The 18120-nt window shown below is 40.0% G+C and overlaps 2 protein-coding genes across 4 annotated transcripts in view; both read right to left on the bottom strand.

Moving 5' to 3' along the window:
- znf423 (zinc finger protein 423) overlaps window positions 1–18120 on the bottom strand; it is a 116177-nt gene that overhangs the window by 87263 nt on the left and 10794 nt on the right. The window contains exons 2-3 of one of the 3 annotated variants that reach the window (XM_055222431.1): window positions 13288–13350; window positions 2671–2856 (exon numbers count right to left, since the gene is read on the bottom strand). In XM_055222431.1, the coding sequence (XP_055078406.1) occupies window positions 2671–2856; window positions 13288–13350 (249 nt within the window). Of the gene's footprint in view, window positions 1–2670; window positions 2860–13287; window positions 13351–18120 lie in introns of all 3 variants that reach the window. The other 2 variants (XM_033967730.2, XM_055222430.1) reach the window with 2 other exon arrangements.
- setd6 (SET domain containing 6, protein lysine methyltransferase) overlaps window positions 7770–18120 on the bottom strand; it is a 56621-nt gene continuing 46270 nt past the window's right edge. The window contains exon 10 of the mRNA XM_055222434.1: window positions 7770–7783. The gene's annotated coding sequence lies outside the window, so the exon portion shown is untranslated. The remainder of the gene's footprint in view (window positions 7784–18120) is intronic.

Below are 18120 nucleotides of genomic sequence, written 5' to 3'. Positions count from 1 at the left end.
ATGAATTGAGAAAGGTTATGTGTAGTCTCAACTTTGGAAGTGAAAAAAAAAGTAAATTTTATTACCAGCTGTGTTCTACTTGTCATAATGTACGCAGGGTGAGTTATGTGTACTCTAGACCTGAACACCAGGACCCCATACAAGCCTTCGTATTGGTTACAAATACGACAGCTGAAAATAAATCTATACTTTCTGGACAATTATTTCAGTAGTTGACTAGTCAAACGATTATTGTTATTTTTTTAAATACATTATCAAACAAATAAAGCTCGAAACATGGTGAATGAAGTCGTTTAAATATATAATATTTACATTTAAAAGTGTATTATTGATGCAAATGAGAAATTGCATTGTCTCATATAAATCCTTATCATTTAAAGGGCCCATATTACACCATTTTCTGATCTATGTTATAATGTTTCCTCATCAACATATAAGGAGTTCTTCTCTCAAACAGAAAACACTCGGTTCCACCTTGTGATGTCATGTGGTAATACAGGAAGTGCTCCATTGTGTTTTTAAACTCCATACACCTTTCCTAGAATCATTTGGATGAATTCAGCCTTGAAATTACCAATCAAACCAAATTAGTCCAGATAATGATTAAGATTATTGTTCTTTTCCTATGTATTGTATTATCTGTACTTCTGTTTTTTGGTTGACTTTTATGTGAAGCACATTGGTCAACTGAAGTTGTTTTAAATGTGCTATTTAAATACATTTGAAATGAACTGAATAGCAATACCAAAATGAGCCTATATATATATATTTTTTTTATAATTGACTAGTCACAATTAGTTGATTAATCATTGCAGCCCTACTCTATACTGAGGAAAAGATGAAAAAACTAATGAGCTTTAGATGAAATCATGCTAGTACTTCAACTTCAATTGCACATCAGTTCACATTTTCACAATACACCCCACCCTCTAAAACAAAGAGAGCTTTAGTGACCTTTCTAAGCCATCCACTTCTAGGAATATGTTTCTCGTGTGTCACCCCAAATCAAAGATGGCCAACACTCTGGATGATTCCGCTTGGGGACAGAGGTACACCATCAGAGTACAAAATGCATCAAGTCAATGTCTCATGCAGATGCGTTGTGGCGTGTTTATTCCCAGAAGGCAGTGCGTGCAGATATGTGCCCTCCCTCCAAACTGACTCCCGGGGGCCTACGACTAGAGAACTTAAAAGGATTCTCTAGTCCATGTGTTTTAATTTAGAATTCTCTCCCTTCATAATAACCAAAGTGCTGTGGTCCCATACTAACTTTTTACTCTACAGCGTCCCATTATATTCGGCCATAAACACCAGTGTAGATGGAGGAATCCGCATACAAACTGCAACAGCCCTCTGCAGAGCTGTGGGATTACTCTGCAATCTCAACCACTCCGTCTCGTGGGGAAAGATGTTTTATCATTTCTTTTCTTTCTGGTACACTCTCTCCATCCTCCCTCCTCCCCTCCCTCTCATCTCCTCTCGCTCAGCAACATGTAGCCTTCCCCAGACTCCTGCGCTGGAATCACAGGGCACATCCAGCTATGACAGCAGCACATGTGGTGATGCTGTGGGTGACGCAGCAGGGAGAAGTGGGTCAGAGTGCAACTCCGACCATTTCAAAAACATTTAAACAAAGTAATTACATATGGAGCATTGTGGTTTCATTTTGCGGAGAATATGATTGTTTTTCTAAATGTACTGTTCAGTTTTTGGCAATTGTGTTAGAAAACCATATCGTACTAATTGTGTTGTTTTGTTTTGCTACAAAACTTTTGGAACTAGAACTTGTAGGGGATCTAATATTGTTGATTTCAGTACTGAAAAAGTGATTGCAATACCAAAAAATCACTCTATGACCATGGACTTTTTCTACTGAATTCAAGGGCTGGGCGATATGGGAAATTGACTGCAAGATTTTGGCCACCTGTGATAAAAGATTTCTGAAAATCTCGTAGCTCAAAAACGTGGGTCGCAGGTCTCACAGGGAGACAGGGACAAGATTAACTTTGGTTGTAGCCCCAAAATTGAACCATTGCACAGTATGATTGTGTGTCGTCTCACAAGTTAAATTACTCAGGGCTTGTAGTGTAACCTCCAAAAATCTTTTTGGATAATCCGCAATCTTTTACACTGAGAATTCTTTTGCGTTTTATAGATGGAAGCTCATTAAAGAGTCAAATTTATATCATATCGCTCATCACAAACTGAATTATAAGCCGTTTGGTCTTGATTTATCATTTTGTTGCAATGATGTGGAAATAAAAAAAAAAAATGCATTGAAAAAAATAAAACAGCACAATAAATAACACACAGTAAGATTTAAATATAGAAATATACAATTGTTTGACTGCTACTATATACTTTTAAATCTCTATCTTTTAATGAAGTCCCCAGCTCAGCTCATATATTTATGTCTCTCATGGTCTGTACACACTCCATCTTGTTAAGTTCGACCCTCTAAACATGTGTTTGTTGTGTGTTGCATTTTGGATTAATATGTAGGTACCATCTGCCACATGTTCAATGGAGCCTTCATTAATTACAACTAAACTAACAGCAACATTTGTATATGTGCCGTGGGCCTGTCCCAGCGGAGCGCATAGGAGCAGGTAGGTTCATTTGTGGCACTATTGTGCTCTGTGACCAGGGCACTTCTGTACATAGACTTACCAGCAGGGCAGTGGTTGGTTCTGTGCTCCGTCAGCTCTGCCAAACAGTCGAAATCCTGCTGGCAGTTGTCACACGTAAATATGGACTCATCGTCTAAATCATCATCATGCTCGCGATCTTCGTCATGGTCATCTTCGCCCTCCTCCGCTCTCTCACCCTCTTTGGGCTCTTTTTCTGAGGCACGCACTTCTGCAAAAACAAGAAATGAAACACTGCTGAAATCTCCAAAAATCTGTTACAGTTTTAATTTCATAATAAAGTTTTGAATCTGACAGAGTGGAACATCTCATTTGGTGTTGGCAGCGCGCTCAAATGTGCATGTCCTGTTAACAGACAGGCAGTGTGAGAGGGGACCAGTGGAGGGCTGTGGCGGCCCAATCCACACTGCTCCATTGTGTCTCCATTTTCACACCTTATTATCACATTATAACGCTGAGGATCCAATAGGACTGACACCGAAGGCCCTGGCTGGAGGGGACAGGAGAGCACAGCGCTGGAATAAAGAGGTAGGACACTTCTAAAGGAGGAACGGACCTTGAATTGGGATAATTTTATTTTATGGCATGGCTGTAGCTCTTGCTTTAGAACGTTATGTGACTTTACCATGGCAACTCTAAGCAACTGAAACTGACATATTTCATTTTGAGATAGAAATGTTTGTTAATATCAGTTGAAAAAGAAATTAAGATATTGTTGAGAGTTTAACTTTTATTCAGTAATTGGGCAAACTATTATGCCAAAGACTCTCAAACTTTTCACATCAAGAACAATTTAAGATAGTTTGCTTTCTGAGTACCACCAGATTTAAATCTGAACTTTATCAGGTCTAAAATAGGACTAAACACAATCTAAAATAAGACTAAACCAGGTCCAACATGCAAAAAAATGGGATAAGTTGAACTATGGATTATTTACAATTACTGTTAGTTGGTAACACTGAGAGAATTGTCTCCAAATAAAATAGCAGTGGGCCTTGCGTACCAATAGTGGTTCGTGTGCCACTATTTGAGAAGCACTCAACGCAATGTAACAAACTTGCTTCTAATCACCTCTAGCAGGTTTTATATTTTAGTGTTTGCATAGGACATTGTGATTACCGGTAATATATTAACAACTGCAGCCTTTTACCATTCAAATAGTTTTGATATGAATGCAAATAATCTTGCTGCTATGTATTTTTTTTTAAAGAGCCTACGTTAAACTTGACATTGACTTCTCTGATGCAGTATGCAAGTATGGAACAATCGCTAATCTGAAACATATAAGGCACAAGTAATCAGATTGTGTAAAAGTCTAGAGGTGATGTAGGAAGTAACTAAGAGAGAGTGAGAGCATTTTAAGTCAAATGCAAATGCCTCCACACAAGTTGAATTTATTATGGCAGAGGTGTAAAGGGAGAGAGGGATGCTGGGAGGCTGGGAGTGTGGGCCCGAGGTGATGGGGAGTTTGGGGATGCTGAGGAAAGAGGATGGAGAGGAGAGATAGATGAAGGCACCAGGAGGAAGAGGAGGAGAGGAGAGATAGATGAAGGCACCAGGAGGAAGAGGAGGAGAGGCGGGGTGTTGGCCATCTGTCCAGTGGTGAGCACCGTCTGGCCAGGGAGGGAAAGTGGCCCCATGGCTGACAAAACTCGTGCACAGTTCACAACCACATGCACACTCATACACACACACACTTTACCTGTACGTGCACACACAGGTTAATATTATTTAGTCATACACAGCTGTATAAGGGTGTCATAAGGACTTACTTTTATGGATTCATTTTTTTATCCACTTGTATAAATGGTCTTTCATTCGGTCTATACACTCCGGCCTCCAAGCTCCCTGGGGCTTCATGATGCCAGAGGTGTGTGCACTGCCAAAGCTTGCACATGCCAACACAATCGGCTGCCATGGCAACATAGGAGGAGCCAAATCAAAGCAGTTTTTTCCATCCTTGACAACATCTTAATAAAGCCCTGCCCAAAATAATTACAGTGTAGGGCTGACCAATGAAAACAATTTTCATAAAGTGTCGGACCTTCCTAATTGTCAATCATCATTTTGGGTCTCTTAGAGATAGAGAATAGAGAGATCCACAACTACTTTAAGTATTGCAGTTTGATTTGTATGTTTTAATAATATAATTCTGTTCAAAGTTCACATTTTAAGTGTCCAGACGAATTGACAAAAAGACTGATATATTAACTGACAGACTTATAAAACAATTATATTTCAGGTAATGTTTGTGCAGATCTAAAGTACAGGGTTAGCAGTTTTATGCAAAATAAGATGAGGTTGTTTGTGGGTAAATTGTGGTACTTCAAAAATTGCAGCCTTTGCGATATGCTAATTGCAATTTCTATTTGATAATGATTAATTGTGCAGCCCAAAACCACTTCTCTGTCAGTAAAAGCATATGGTTTGGAGCAGAGTTCAGATTTTGGAGAAAAAGATTGTTTTGTTGTGTTATACCAATAATTAAAGTTTGTATTGGGGGATAATTTTAATACTGGATTCCTTATTTCCTGCTCCCGAATGACATTATTATAAATATATATTAAAAAAAAGTTTTGTTTCAACCTGGGGAGTCCACCTTCCTATAGCAGCTCTCCTCTAGTACTTTAACATAATCAGGCGCTTCTTATGAATCAAAGAAGAATATATAGGAGGTCTGAGAAAGTCTCTGGCACAGTATGAAGAAGAGGGCTGCAGTAGCTGTGTGATCATTACCGCTCTCACACAGAGGAAGAAGACCTCCTGGAAAGGCTGACTACTCTGTACTATTCTGCTGCTCACTACAAGCTGAGAATGTGTGTCTGCCTCCACTACCATCGTGTGTAGGCATTAGTATTGAAGAAAGTGTTTCAAATTGTGTTCAAAAGAATCCAAGTTCATCTCCATTTTAGTTGTCTTTTATTCATATGTAGTAAACATGTCCCACGCTACGACAAATGGGATTAGTTGCAGAGCAGATGTCTGTCTGAGATTTATGAAATCAAATCCAACAACAATGTGCTGAATGCCTCTCTCAGCTCTTCATCTCATTTTAGCAAATGCTCTGTCTAAGCCTGTCATAATAACACATTTTGAAGTTCAATACTTTGCTGAAGTAAATATAAACGATAAACAGTAATACTGAAAGAAATTCATGCCACTGACCCAATAACCAAAGAGCAGATTTAAACCACAATTTTTTTTTCTAAATGTACAATATTCTTAAAAAAAATCACAAGGTGCAATAAATAAATAGTAGAATAAAACACTTTAGCAGTTAGGTTACAACTGTAATGAGTCATAAAAGTAATTCATTCAACCCTTGACAGCTTAAATCTTATCATCTAGCCAAAAAATAACCAAAAATTTCCCAGTAGTGCAAAGAAAATTAACACACGATAAATATTGATCCCCAAAATAATATAGTTCCAGCTTTCATATACTGAACGACAAGCTGATATACTAATTATCATGACAGGCCTATCTCTGTCCTGTCAAACAATCATACCACAACAAACAAGAAAATAGTACTAAATAGTACTAAAAACTATAGCTGCTCTGTTGCTATCAGAAATGGTCAAAATTCAACCATTACAAGAAAGGGACACAGAAAAAAATAATGAAATTTGAATAAAAAAATTGTAGAATGTAAGACATGGCTTGTGTGTGACTTAGAACTATATGAAACACAACCCATATTACACATTTTAAAATCCATAGTTTTGTGACTGTTAATTGGCGGCAGCTTTTATTGATCACACGCTTGATTCTTTTACACTGCATCTCTTTTCTGTGTTTCTCACAAAGCCGTCTCCCCGGGTTCCTGGAGGAGCAGCCCACCCCCGCCCGGCCCCAGCAGAGAGGAGCAGCAGGCCTACTTAATGAAAGCAGGGAGGTCCCATGTGAGCCTGGGTGCGGAGGAGTGCCGACTGTGTGGTGGGGTATTGATTGAATAGTACGACAGCGCTCCCATAGCAGATAGCATGTGCGCTGCATACAACATCATCTCCCTCTTCCATATCCACAAACACACATCTCGATACAACTATGGTCGGACTGGTGCGCTCTACCGAGGACCATTATCTCGGAGTCACAGGCTGTCCCTCTGCCAGGAATAACGGGACACACTCGTGCGCACAATCAAACACAAACACCGGCCTTGCGTCATCCACAGAGACGCACAATACGTCGGAATCACATCCTGCAATTAACCCGCAGGAAATATGAAAAATAACAAATGCGCCACAACTTCGACGCTGCAGACACACGCACAATAACATGGAGATTTTTTCACAGCAAAAAGAAAATGTGGTGAGGTACACTGGTTTTCGAGTCCCTGTGTCCTGCTGATTCTGATTCTAGCCATGTAATGAGGGACTGAATCACACCTGGGATGCACAGTGAATGCAATTAAATCAAATTAACTAGCTGGGTTCTGGCTCCAGCAGCAGCAGCCATAGAAAAAAAGGACTTGGAAATGTGGCAATATGGAGAATGGTTATTTATAGCCTCTCTTTTTTAATGATCACTGATCAGACATATTGTATTAATGTAACCATGTACCAACCATTATACTGGAGCAGAATTGTGTATAATATAATGTGGTGTTTAACTACATTTTCATTAAAAATGACTGCAGAGGTGACTAACAGCTCATCTCGGCATGTGCTCACACTCATTATGTGCACAGATATGGATTAGCCAATGAGCCATGAGTAATGCAGTTTTTACCTGAGATAATGTCACCAATTAAATCTTCAATGCTTCTAGAAACTCAAATTAAAGAATTTCCCAACACTATTTTTTCACCGGACTCCAACAATGCTGAAAGAAAGTACATGCTCTACACGTGCAGGCTAAATCTAGACTTGTTGTGGTTGTAGGTTTTCTCATTCATCACAGTTTAATCAATTGTTTACAAAAGTTGTGTGCACTACACTTGGTAATTGGCAGGTTGAAATGAAAATTATTCATGAGTTTGTTTGAGTTGTTGGTTACACATTTAAGGAATGTACTTACTGCTGTTACACCTCTGCCATGTAGGGCAGCATCAATGAATAAACAATATAAAGCACAAATAACAAATAAATATATAGAACAAGATTCAGCACAATAGTAAAAGCCTGGTATACAGCCTGGGACGTCATGTGAAGAATAGATGTTTCCATCCCAGCTCTCCGGAGGAAAGGTAATAAGCAATCCTCCAGTGTGTGCAGCAGCCTCCATATCTCAGGACAATGGGCTGTTTATTAACAGATAAAATATAAATATATAACTGGATGGCACAGGAATAATGAGGTCACTTTACATATCTGCAGGAAATACATACTGTAAGCAGAGAGTGTGTGGCACTGTGCGGCTGCATGTGTGCGTGAGGATGTGTGTTTGTGTGCACCCTGGGTAATTAGATAAAGAGAAGTGAATTAGCAGAGTCCACAGTGCAGAATGATGTTACAAAGCCTAGCCACGCCTCGCCCAGACCCACTAATCACCGCTCGTTAGGCACAAGCTACACGTGCTGCTGTTTTCATCTCACATCCACTCACTGTGTGTTTTTGTGGCATTACACGCACACAATTAGGGGCTAATTGATAATAAACTAAACAGTCAAGCATGGTGAGTCTGGTAAAGTGTCAGGGACTTAACAAAGACCTTACACTGCAGAGCTAAGTGTTCTGGATGCACTATGCTACAGAGCCAGGCAGATTCTGTGGCATCGCCCTGAGCACTTGCCAAGATAAGCTGGTACTGACACAAACTGGAACACTGAAAATCAAACAGGCAGTCAGCAGGAGCGCTCCGTCTCCATATATCCAGTGGGAAGAGAACCGGGGAGCTAATGAACTCTGGGAACTGTTCCTGAGCTGCCCCAGGGTGAAGGAAGCACAGCCCCAGTTAAAGGGGAATAAAACATAGTGCCATTCTGCAAAGGTAAGGTACTTATTCAAGTGGTGGATTTGGCAGCTAGCGCGGCCTGTCTGGGACGCACTCACACAGATGTATATAGTGTATGACTGCGGGCCAAGCGCACAAACACAGAGTCTATGTGAGAGCAAAAGGGCTTCAAAAGGCAGGCCTGAGCGTGTGTGCAGCTTCCAGCAGAATGTTTAGAAACCAAACAGAGTGCACACAAGGCTTTCATTCTGCTCCACATGGCGCGCCGCGCTGGACCCCGATACACAGGCACCTGGCGGGCACCATTACTGTCTGCACGGCCACCACTCACTGATGGTTCAATCTGATCACTCTTCTGAGGGAGCTTAAAAGGGTTAACCCTTTTGCATTGACCATAATGGAGATTAGAAACAATAATATCAACTGGAAGTGTTCAAAGATTTAGAAGTTCTTTGCTTTTCAGTCTTGTTCAATTCTTGCAGAAATGTGGGAGATGGTGAATACCCCATAATGTATACGTCTTACTTACGTCCCAGAGGACAGTGGACAGTGACTCCAAACATGCACTTATAGACCAGATCACACTGTAGTGTGTTGTAGCGACTTAAGTTGGTTTATTCCGATAGGTGCGTTTTTGTTATAGTCCACCTTCCTCTTTATTCCCTGTATAACAAATACAAGTATGATGCACCTTTAGGGATATTCATATAATCAGAACAATACTGCTGTTTTAGCATGATGATTTGTGAGACCAGATAATCTACACATTTTTTTCCAAAATGTTATGCTACAGCCATTGTAATTTTTAGAGATCTAATTCAAACAAAGACTCAACCCTGGGCGCATTTGAGCGAGAGTGCACACTTAGCTGTGCAGTGACTAACAGGGTGAACAGGTGCAACTGGACAAAACAACACAGGCCTCTGCTCCCAGGAGAGAACCCCCCTCCTCTCTGCACCTCTACACTCAGTTTGTGACGACAATGTGTTAGGTGGCTATATAAAGAAGACATTTTTTCTCCCCCCTCTGTCTCCCACCCAATGTTCTTTTTCCCCACCATAGACTAGTGTGGGTTTTTTCACAATACAAGCCCCTCCGGGAGAGGCCCAACCCAGCCACAGCACTGGTTATACACACACACCCACACACCCACACAAATACATTAGCACCCATGGGAGACGCTGCGGCAGGGGAGTGCAGCACCCAGTACCACTGTCTGGAAAGAAGATGATGAAAGTGCCCCACACGTCATGGAAAGAAGCCGACATGTCTCGACCATCAAAGCGCACACTTGAAAACATGACAGATGCTCACTTATTAAATGTGGCCCAGCCTAAATGCTGCTATTGAGACCAAAAGTGCGGCGGCGGGTGTGCTGTCACGAGCAGGCAATAATAGTTCACGCACACATTGGGAAGCTGTTTTCCTGTGCTTGCCTTGGGGAAATTAAATCTACATTATGGACCTCCAGAGGGTACAGCAGAGAGGGGAGGATAAGGGAAGTGGCAGAGAAACTGGTGTCCTGTTTTTCTCTGCTCCGGCCATTGCTAACATTTCACACACAACAACCAAGATATTACCTATGCTATTGATTAGTAAATCCAAGAGCAAGAAATTAAAAGGTAAATGTCCATGGTACAGCTAGTTAAGTTAATAGGGCTGGTAGCTTTTAGTCACTTAGTCAAGTAATTGGTTGATGATGTCTTAGTCTACCAAGATTTTTATTTGTTGACTATAGGACTGGGCGATGTTGATAAAAATGAAATCATTGTGCAATTCCTTTGATGATCTGCTTTTTTGGCATTGGGCATTCAGTACAGCCCTATGCTCAAACACTTTGCCTCACACACTGGTCAGCCTCCAGTAGTCTGAGTGAGTGACAGGTGGATTCAACCAATTACAGTGATCTGTGAAGTGTATATAAATCAAATTGAAATCATGATCTGGAATGAGCTACTTGAGTAACTGGGAGTGAATTGTTAATTTATTCTGAATTCTTAGTCTTTTCTTTCTTATTAGTCTTTTTTTGCATCAACTCCCTGAAGCCTATGATCATGCGAGAGTAGTTTGGGTCAAATTCATGGTCAGATCATAGAGATATGGAATCATTTAGAGCTCTTCAAGTCTCTCTACCAAGAATTTCTTCAGTTGACTACAGATACAAGCTGAAGTCAGGTTACTTGATTACACCACGTTAGGTGTCACACGTTATGTATCTCACGGTATGTGTCACATACTGGTGAACCCTAAGGTTCAGTGCATAGACAATAATAGTGCCAATAATATTCATACATTTAATAAAAGCCATTTATGTTCAAAAAAGGTTTATCCAAATTTTTGTGTTGGGGCTTCCAAGTAGAGTACACAGCAGATATTATCAAAAAACTGAATACTGAAATGATTATGGTATGGTGTTGCATTTTGAATTGTACAACGCTAACACCTCCCAACCCTACTGCAGAATAACCTCTGTAAAAGCCAGAAAATGAGTTGATATAGTAGTGGTAGACACTACTTTCTAGCGAACCAATGCACACATTCATATACACACATACTCGAGTATTACAGTGTTGATTTCAGCACAGGGACCTGACAAACCTTTTCCACCATGACTCACTCATGGCTCTCTGGGTCAAATCCCTGAGAATGGCCAAAAGAAACAGGACCGCTGTGAACACAAGGACTGTACAGTGAAGTTGTCAGGATGATGTCATTGACAACAGCTTCATCAGAAAGTACTCCTAAAGTATTCCTGTTGGCCATACAGAGGATGTGCTATGCAAATAAATATATACTTTTTCTCACAATTTCTAAACAAAGCAGTGGTTTGGAGCTTAGAGTCTGGGATAATTTCTGACTTTATCACATAATTATTGTGTGATAAAATGTGTTAAACCTGAGTCTTGTATCAGTCAGAAATTGCTCCTCCCTAATCAGGCAATGGTCTGTGTAATATACCTTACCTAATATTGTGGTTGTTTATCAGAGACTTCGCCTAATAGATAATAAAGAAACTCATTACAGTTTGGTACAATAACTGGCTAGAATAAACAAAAAAAGCAAACAAGGAATGCAATGTGATGGCAAAAAAACAAAATCCATGAGCCTGAAGCCAGCAGAAAGTAGTGAAAGAGATGAGCACGCAGAGAAAAGTGATGGGGAGGATGCTGGGACGGGGAATTGACTGTAAAAATTCCAAATTGAAAGAGTGGCTGAGTAAGGAAATATGGGACAGTATGTTTTTACGGCGGGCGTGTGCGAGAGGAGGTGTGTGCATGTACGTGTGTGTATATGTACCGAGGGAGGCGGGCTTCCTGCAGGATCTGACATACACAGCACTTCTGCAGAGCCACCCAGGACCTCCGTCAGCACCCCCCTTAACACGCACGCCCGCAATGAGCTCTACACAAGCCCCCGGAGGAGAGTTAGCACCAAGTTGGAGATAGGATGTGGAGGGAGGGTAGAAAGAGCGCAGGGTTTAGCCTACGTCATGCACACCCCAGGGGTCAGACTTTCCTATGCTCCCCTCCCTGAAGAGCTGAAGGAGAGACGAACGCGCACACAGATAAGCGCATATTTACCACATTCAGCAGGATCTGATTTCCCAGCTGGGCGCCCGTCAGAGGAAGTGTTTAACTCTTCTCTGATTGGCTGCAAACCAGAGCACAAAAAGTAGCTGCTGCTAACAAACACTCGCACTGGTCAAATGGATTCTACTGCTACTCTGTGAAAAATGAGGGATTTCAGACAATAAAAACAATAACTGGAAGAAAGACGAAAGAAGAAGATGCTATGGAGTAATGTCAACACTTTAAAACATGACATTCACCAATATGCATCTTACAGCTATTCAATACATATCAGCTGAACAGTACTTTAAATATATGATTTAATATTCATGGGTTTCAGCTTTCTGTTACATGGAACCTTTTATTAGACTTTTTTCCCTTTTTCAAAAGATAATATTTAGTTTTAAATTGTTAATCGCTATGGCAAATTTCAGTCTGGTCTGCTGGATAGCTACGTATTTATGCATCGACTAGTTAAATTCAACAAAGCCTTACTTTGGAATATTCACCACATTAACTGACAAAAGACAGAAGGCTGTTATTCGCTTGTATTGTGGTGATTCTAACATGCTTAGATCTAGGTTTAGTACATTTTTTGTTGAATTGTGCGACAATCCATTATGACTTTCCAGGGGCCTACACGAATTCAAGAGTCAGCATCTGCTTCTAGTTCCATCAAAAAGCCAATAGTTCAAATGAGGATACATGAGACTTTCCATGTAACTGCCTTAGGAGATGGCCAAAGACAAATAGAGCTAGGGCTTTGGAGAAACCACAAGGAAAACACAATTCCAGAAAGACAATCCGAAGAGAAGCTGGTCCTGTGCTTCAGTCCCTGAGTGCAGTCAAACGCAGTCGCACAAATCCTTCTTCTCAGCCCTCCACCCACCGCTCCTTCTGCAGAAGCCCCTCATGGTTACTTTCCATTCACACCCGCCCTAGAGACCAGTCCACATCTTCTCTTCGAGACTTCCTCCATCAAATCTCCTTTAATGTGGTTTGTCTTCTACCTAATACTTTCCTAAGCTGCCATCTTTACGTCCCTAAGAGCAGGCTGCTGTAAACCATGAGGAATTGATATTATAAATCGTGTGTGTGAGAAGCTTATAGATGTAGTGGAGATGTGACCGCTGGCTTGGAGCAGCATAAATACAGAGGAATGAATGAGTACTAACCTGTCTGGACGCTCGATTCATCCCAGGGCCCAGTGCATTCGGAGGACTCCCCTTCTTCCACTGCTGAGGGAAAAGGCACAAAAACAATAGACGTTATAGCTCGACATGGAGCTAAGACTGCAGAAAAACTAGTTCAACATGCAATATTTTATTAAGTGTTCAGGGCCTGTGGTTTGTACAGAGGACAAGACCTAGTGTTGTCACGATACTAAAATTTCAAACTTGATTTATACTAAGGAAAATGCTTGATAATCAGTATCAATACATATTTCAAAACTGCAATAATAAACTTTGAATAGAGTTCAAAGTATTTTTAAGGCCAAATAATAGTAATACTTTTATAAAATCGTCGTTCTGAAATAAATCAAGAAAGCTATGCCGGAATGAAGCTTGCTCAAGTGGCAAGGCAAGGCAAGTTGATTTGTATAGCACAATTCGTACACAAAGTAATTCAAAGTGCTTTACAGAATAAAACATTAAAATCACACAAATCAAAACATAAATAATCACAAATAGTCATTATAAAATTTACATTAAAACAGAAGAGTGCAGAAAAAAAAATAGTGGTTATCTATTTTTCAATAGTAGTTTTAGTATCAATTTTTGACAGCCCTAGAAGGACTACATCAAAAGAGATTGATACACATAAACCTATACAAGCATATAAAGTCAATCAACATAACTTATCACTTGTACCATTCTCATAAACAATGCACATTTCACTGCATCAAAGGTATGGAAGCTTATGAATGAGTGGGGGAATCACATTAGGGCAAATGAAGATCCTCAGCACTGCTAAAAATAAAGACAGGAGTAAACAGGCCGATTTGTCAAGGCGCTCTCCTGACACGGGCCCTGCTCCCACATGCAGAGCCGATCAGAGCCTGAACGCGACGCTCATTTCCTGGGTACAACAGGAAGGAGGGAAGTGGAGCTGGCACACAAACAGGAAGTGACTCGGGTGGCTGCACAATGGGGTTTCCTGCTCACCCATGGCCCATTCTGGTCATCAGTGGCTCTCTGTAAGCAGGGTCCATCCTTGAATTCTGCTCTCACTTCTCTGTCCAAATCCTCACCCCCCTCCCCTGTACCATCCTCAGTGAAGACAAGCCAGGAGCCAAAAACCAAAACAAGAAGTTATAAATCACTCAAGGGTTCCTTTTAGAAGCAAAATAAACACTTCAAGGCCTCTTTGTTGTTGGGCAGTCTGTTAGCTTGTCGACTCTCTTGTAAGCTAATATAAATATAGTTTTAGAGTTCAACAGTAATTCCTACCAAAGCTTAGATAGCTTTACAAAGCCAGAGATTCTGTGATTATGATGAAAGTGTGTTTAAACAAATACACTAGGGCTACACAAGATATTGCAATTGAGCACACTGAAATCAGAATTTGAATTGGAGCAATTATCAAAAGGCAGCATATATTCATATTATATAATCTTCGTAGCAATGTACAATATATGCTGTATTTTTATAGAAAAATCTTGTACCTGTAGTTTAGACTTCTTTGGAAATTTCGGGGATTGTATCAGTTATCAGTTCATATTTCAGTCTTCTCTCAAATGTTAATGCTTCTGGAGGTGTTTACTATTGGGACTCTGACATCTAAACAGAATCGTACTTAAAAATGATCACAAATCTGTTCTTTTTCTATAATTGTGCAGCCCTAAAATACAAAACATTTATCTTCTTTTTTTTTTTCCTGGCACAAGATCTGCGTTAACATTGTATTAGGTTAGGAAGATTATTATTAACACAAATAAATGTATGAATATTAAGTTTAGATGTATCCCAGTAATTGGCAGAATGAATAATGATTTTAGGGCTCACCAAAAATCACCCAACCTTCCTATTTCAACATGTTAGTCTCAAACTAAAGGTGAGAAGTAGCCATGCTGTGATAGGTGCATGAATTTGGACACTATACAAAGACTTAGATGCAGTACATGTGGTGTCTGATAAAAGCCATATTTTGCTGATGAGACACTGGGGAGTACAGTGTGTTTCATTAGGCAAGCACACACAGCTTTATTTAGATTCCCATATCCTCCCTGTGCCCCCCTCTGAGACAGGCTCACAGCTACAGTGAACCCTGCACACACCGGGGGGGCACCAGGGGGGGTGCCGACGGGCCGTCACAGGGCTGTTGTTTTGCAAGAACATGCCGATACATTCTACAAGAAAAGGATGGGGCTTTTAAGTGCACTGTACTATTAAGGCACATATCTTTGTGCAAGATTAAGTATATCTAATAATATCTAATATCAATAGGGCTTAACTATTATAATTATACGGTGAGACCGTATAATTATTGCACTTTTATTCGATTTAATAAAGCATGAACAAAGATTCATGCTTCATAATTAACAAGATTAAAGATCTTCATAGTTTAAGAATGGTTCTAGCAACTACTTCATAACTACCCTAACATGAACTCCTTAATTAAGCAGTTACTAAGTTACTTACAAATCATTTTCTATGCTCTTGACTTTCCACCCCAGAAAGGTAAGTATGTGTTAATGCTTTATTAAAGCTAATTAAGGTGTAATTATTATAAAGTGGCATCCTAAATATTTTACAGTCTTGAAAATCTCAATCAAAAATAATTCATAACATTAAAAGATACTTTCACAACATTCATAAAAACGTAAACATTTTTTTGTAAAGCAAAAAAAAGCATAGACCCCGGTGCACTGGTCTAAGCTCTGGAAAAACAAGAAAATGATTAGCCGTGTGTACAGTGGCCAGACATGATTGAGACTTGAAGAGACGCACAGTGCACAAGTGTCACACCTGTACACAAGCCAGAACAATATGGAGAGTGCAGATGGCTCCAGATCAAACGTGTGCTCAGCAAAATCATGTAAACACCCCCTGGAGCATGTTCTGAAAGCGACACAACGCCAACGGGACACAAATGTGAATACAAACATCTTCATATATGAGAAAGTCAACACATTTTAAATACACAAAATATTAAAAATGAAATTATTTTAATGGTCCTATATTATCCAGAGCTTTTAGCCATGTTATAATGTTGTTACCTGCTCAAAAACCTGCAGTTGTGTTTTGTTTCATTCACACACGTTTGAGTAATCTGCAGCTTTTTACCACCTAAAAACATTGCAAAAATCAAAGGTATACTGTCAAAGCCAGACTTAGAGAGACTTATCCATGCATTTGTCTCCAGTAGGTTAGACTACTGTAACGGCCTGCTCACTGGCCTCTCCATACGAGCCTTAAGACAGAACAGTATATCCAGAACGCTGCTGCTCGGGTCCTGACTAGAACCAGGAAGTATGAGCACATAAGTCCTGTGCTCAGGTCTCTGTACTGGCTTCCTGTAGCTCAAAGAATAGACTTTAAAGCAGCTCTGCTTGTGTATAAGTCTCTCCATGGCCTAGGTCCAAAGTATATCTCCGACATGTTAGTGCCATATGAACCATCTCGCAATTTGAGGACTTCAGGGACCGGCCTCCTACTGGTGCCCAGAGTCAGGACTAAACATAGGGAATCAGCGTTTAAGTTTTATGCAGCTAAAACTTGGAACAGTCTTCCTGAAGATGTGAGACAGGCCTCTACTTTGACAATGTTTAAATCCAGGCTCAAAACAGTTCTGTTTAGCTGTGCATACGACTGAAAGGTTTTTATTCTGCACTCTTCTCTTTTAATGTTAATTTTATGATGATTATTTGTGATTATTTATGTTTTGATTTGTGTGATTTTAATGTCTTTCTTATTCTGTAGAGCACTTTGAATTACCTTGTGTACGAATTGTGCTATACAAATAAACTTGCCTTGCCTTACCTAATCCTGGATTGTCTGCATTCCCATAGCTCAAAATGCTTAGTTTCACCTCATGGTGTCATTTAGTGGTAGATTTAGTGTCAACAACTAATGACCTTAAATTGTTGCTTTTATTTTTGAATATTTTAGTTTTTCCTTTTGTTAAGTTGAGATTGTCACAGAAAGTCTCCAATATTTGCTGGTGTATCAAGGAGAGACACAGTTAAACAATAGCTAAAACAATAGCTGTAACTTCAAAACAATAGGTATAACTTTAGGCAAATCCAGGGCTGAAATGACCAAAATGATTCTAGTGGTACAGAGTTTAAAGTAGAACATTTCGTGTAATACCACTTAATGACATCACAATGAGAAAAGACGTGTTTTCAATTTGAGAAAAGAACATAGCCTCAATATGCAGGATTTGTGTATTAAACATGTGAATGAAACAAAACAAAAATGCCAACCCTATCAAACCTACTTCTGCTTATGTGAAAATTGATCAGTAGAAATAATTGAACATCTAAAAGTCATGTGTATAAATATGCCAAAGTTGAAATTGCATTTTGTCCTATATCTGATAGTTGTTATTATGTAAACAGTTATAAATCATAGTCATGGAAACAACTGGCCCACGTGCTGCCTTCAAGTGTCCTCCTGACACACACATGATGTAGCGGTGGTAGAGGCGCGATCTAATTTTAGTTTGACAGCACATCACACTACACTACAAGAGGAGGAGGGGAAATGGTACAAAGGGCTGCAAGTTACGTTACTGTTGTGCATTATCATCATCATCATCAAATATTTACTGTTGTCGCTAATTAAGCACACAATCACACTCATAGCAGTCCATTAGTTTCTTGGCCTCTTTCAGCTCTCTGTTTTTTATAGCTCAATAGACAACAAGCACAAGATCCATATTTTAAGACATAGTTGGGCATTTCCCTGGAGCTGTACATTGCCACAGGGGTTTAGACTGTAGTGTACATGCTCACCTCTGTGCTGACTTCAGGGTTGTGAGATTAACTCCCTTCTCTAACAATT

This window comes from Periophthalmus magnuspinnatus, chromosome 6, assembly GCF_009829125.3.
Source record: "Periophthalmus magnuspinnatus isolate fPerMag1 chromosome 6, fPerMag1.2.pri, whole genome shotgun sequence".
NCBI classification, from domain to species: domain Eukaryota; kingdom Metazoa; phylum Chordata; class Actinopteri; order Gobiiformes; family Gobiidae; genus Periophthalmus; species Periophthalmus magnuspinnatus.
Note: the sequence above shows the minus strand (reverse complement) of the source record. Positions and strands in the feature narration are given on the sequence as shown.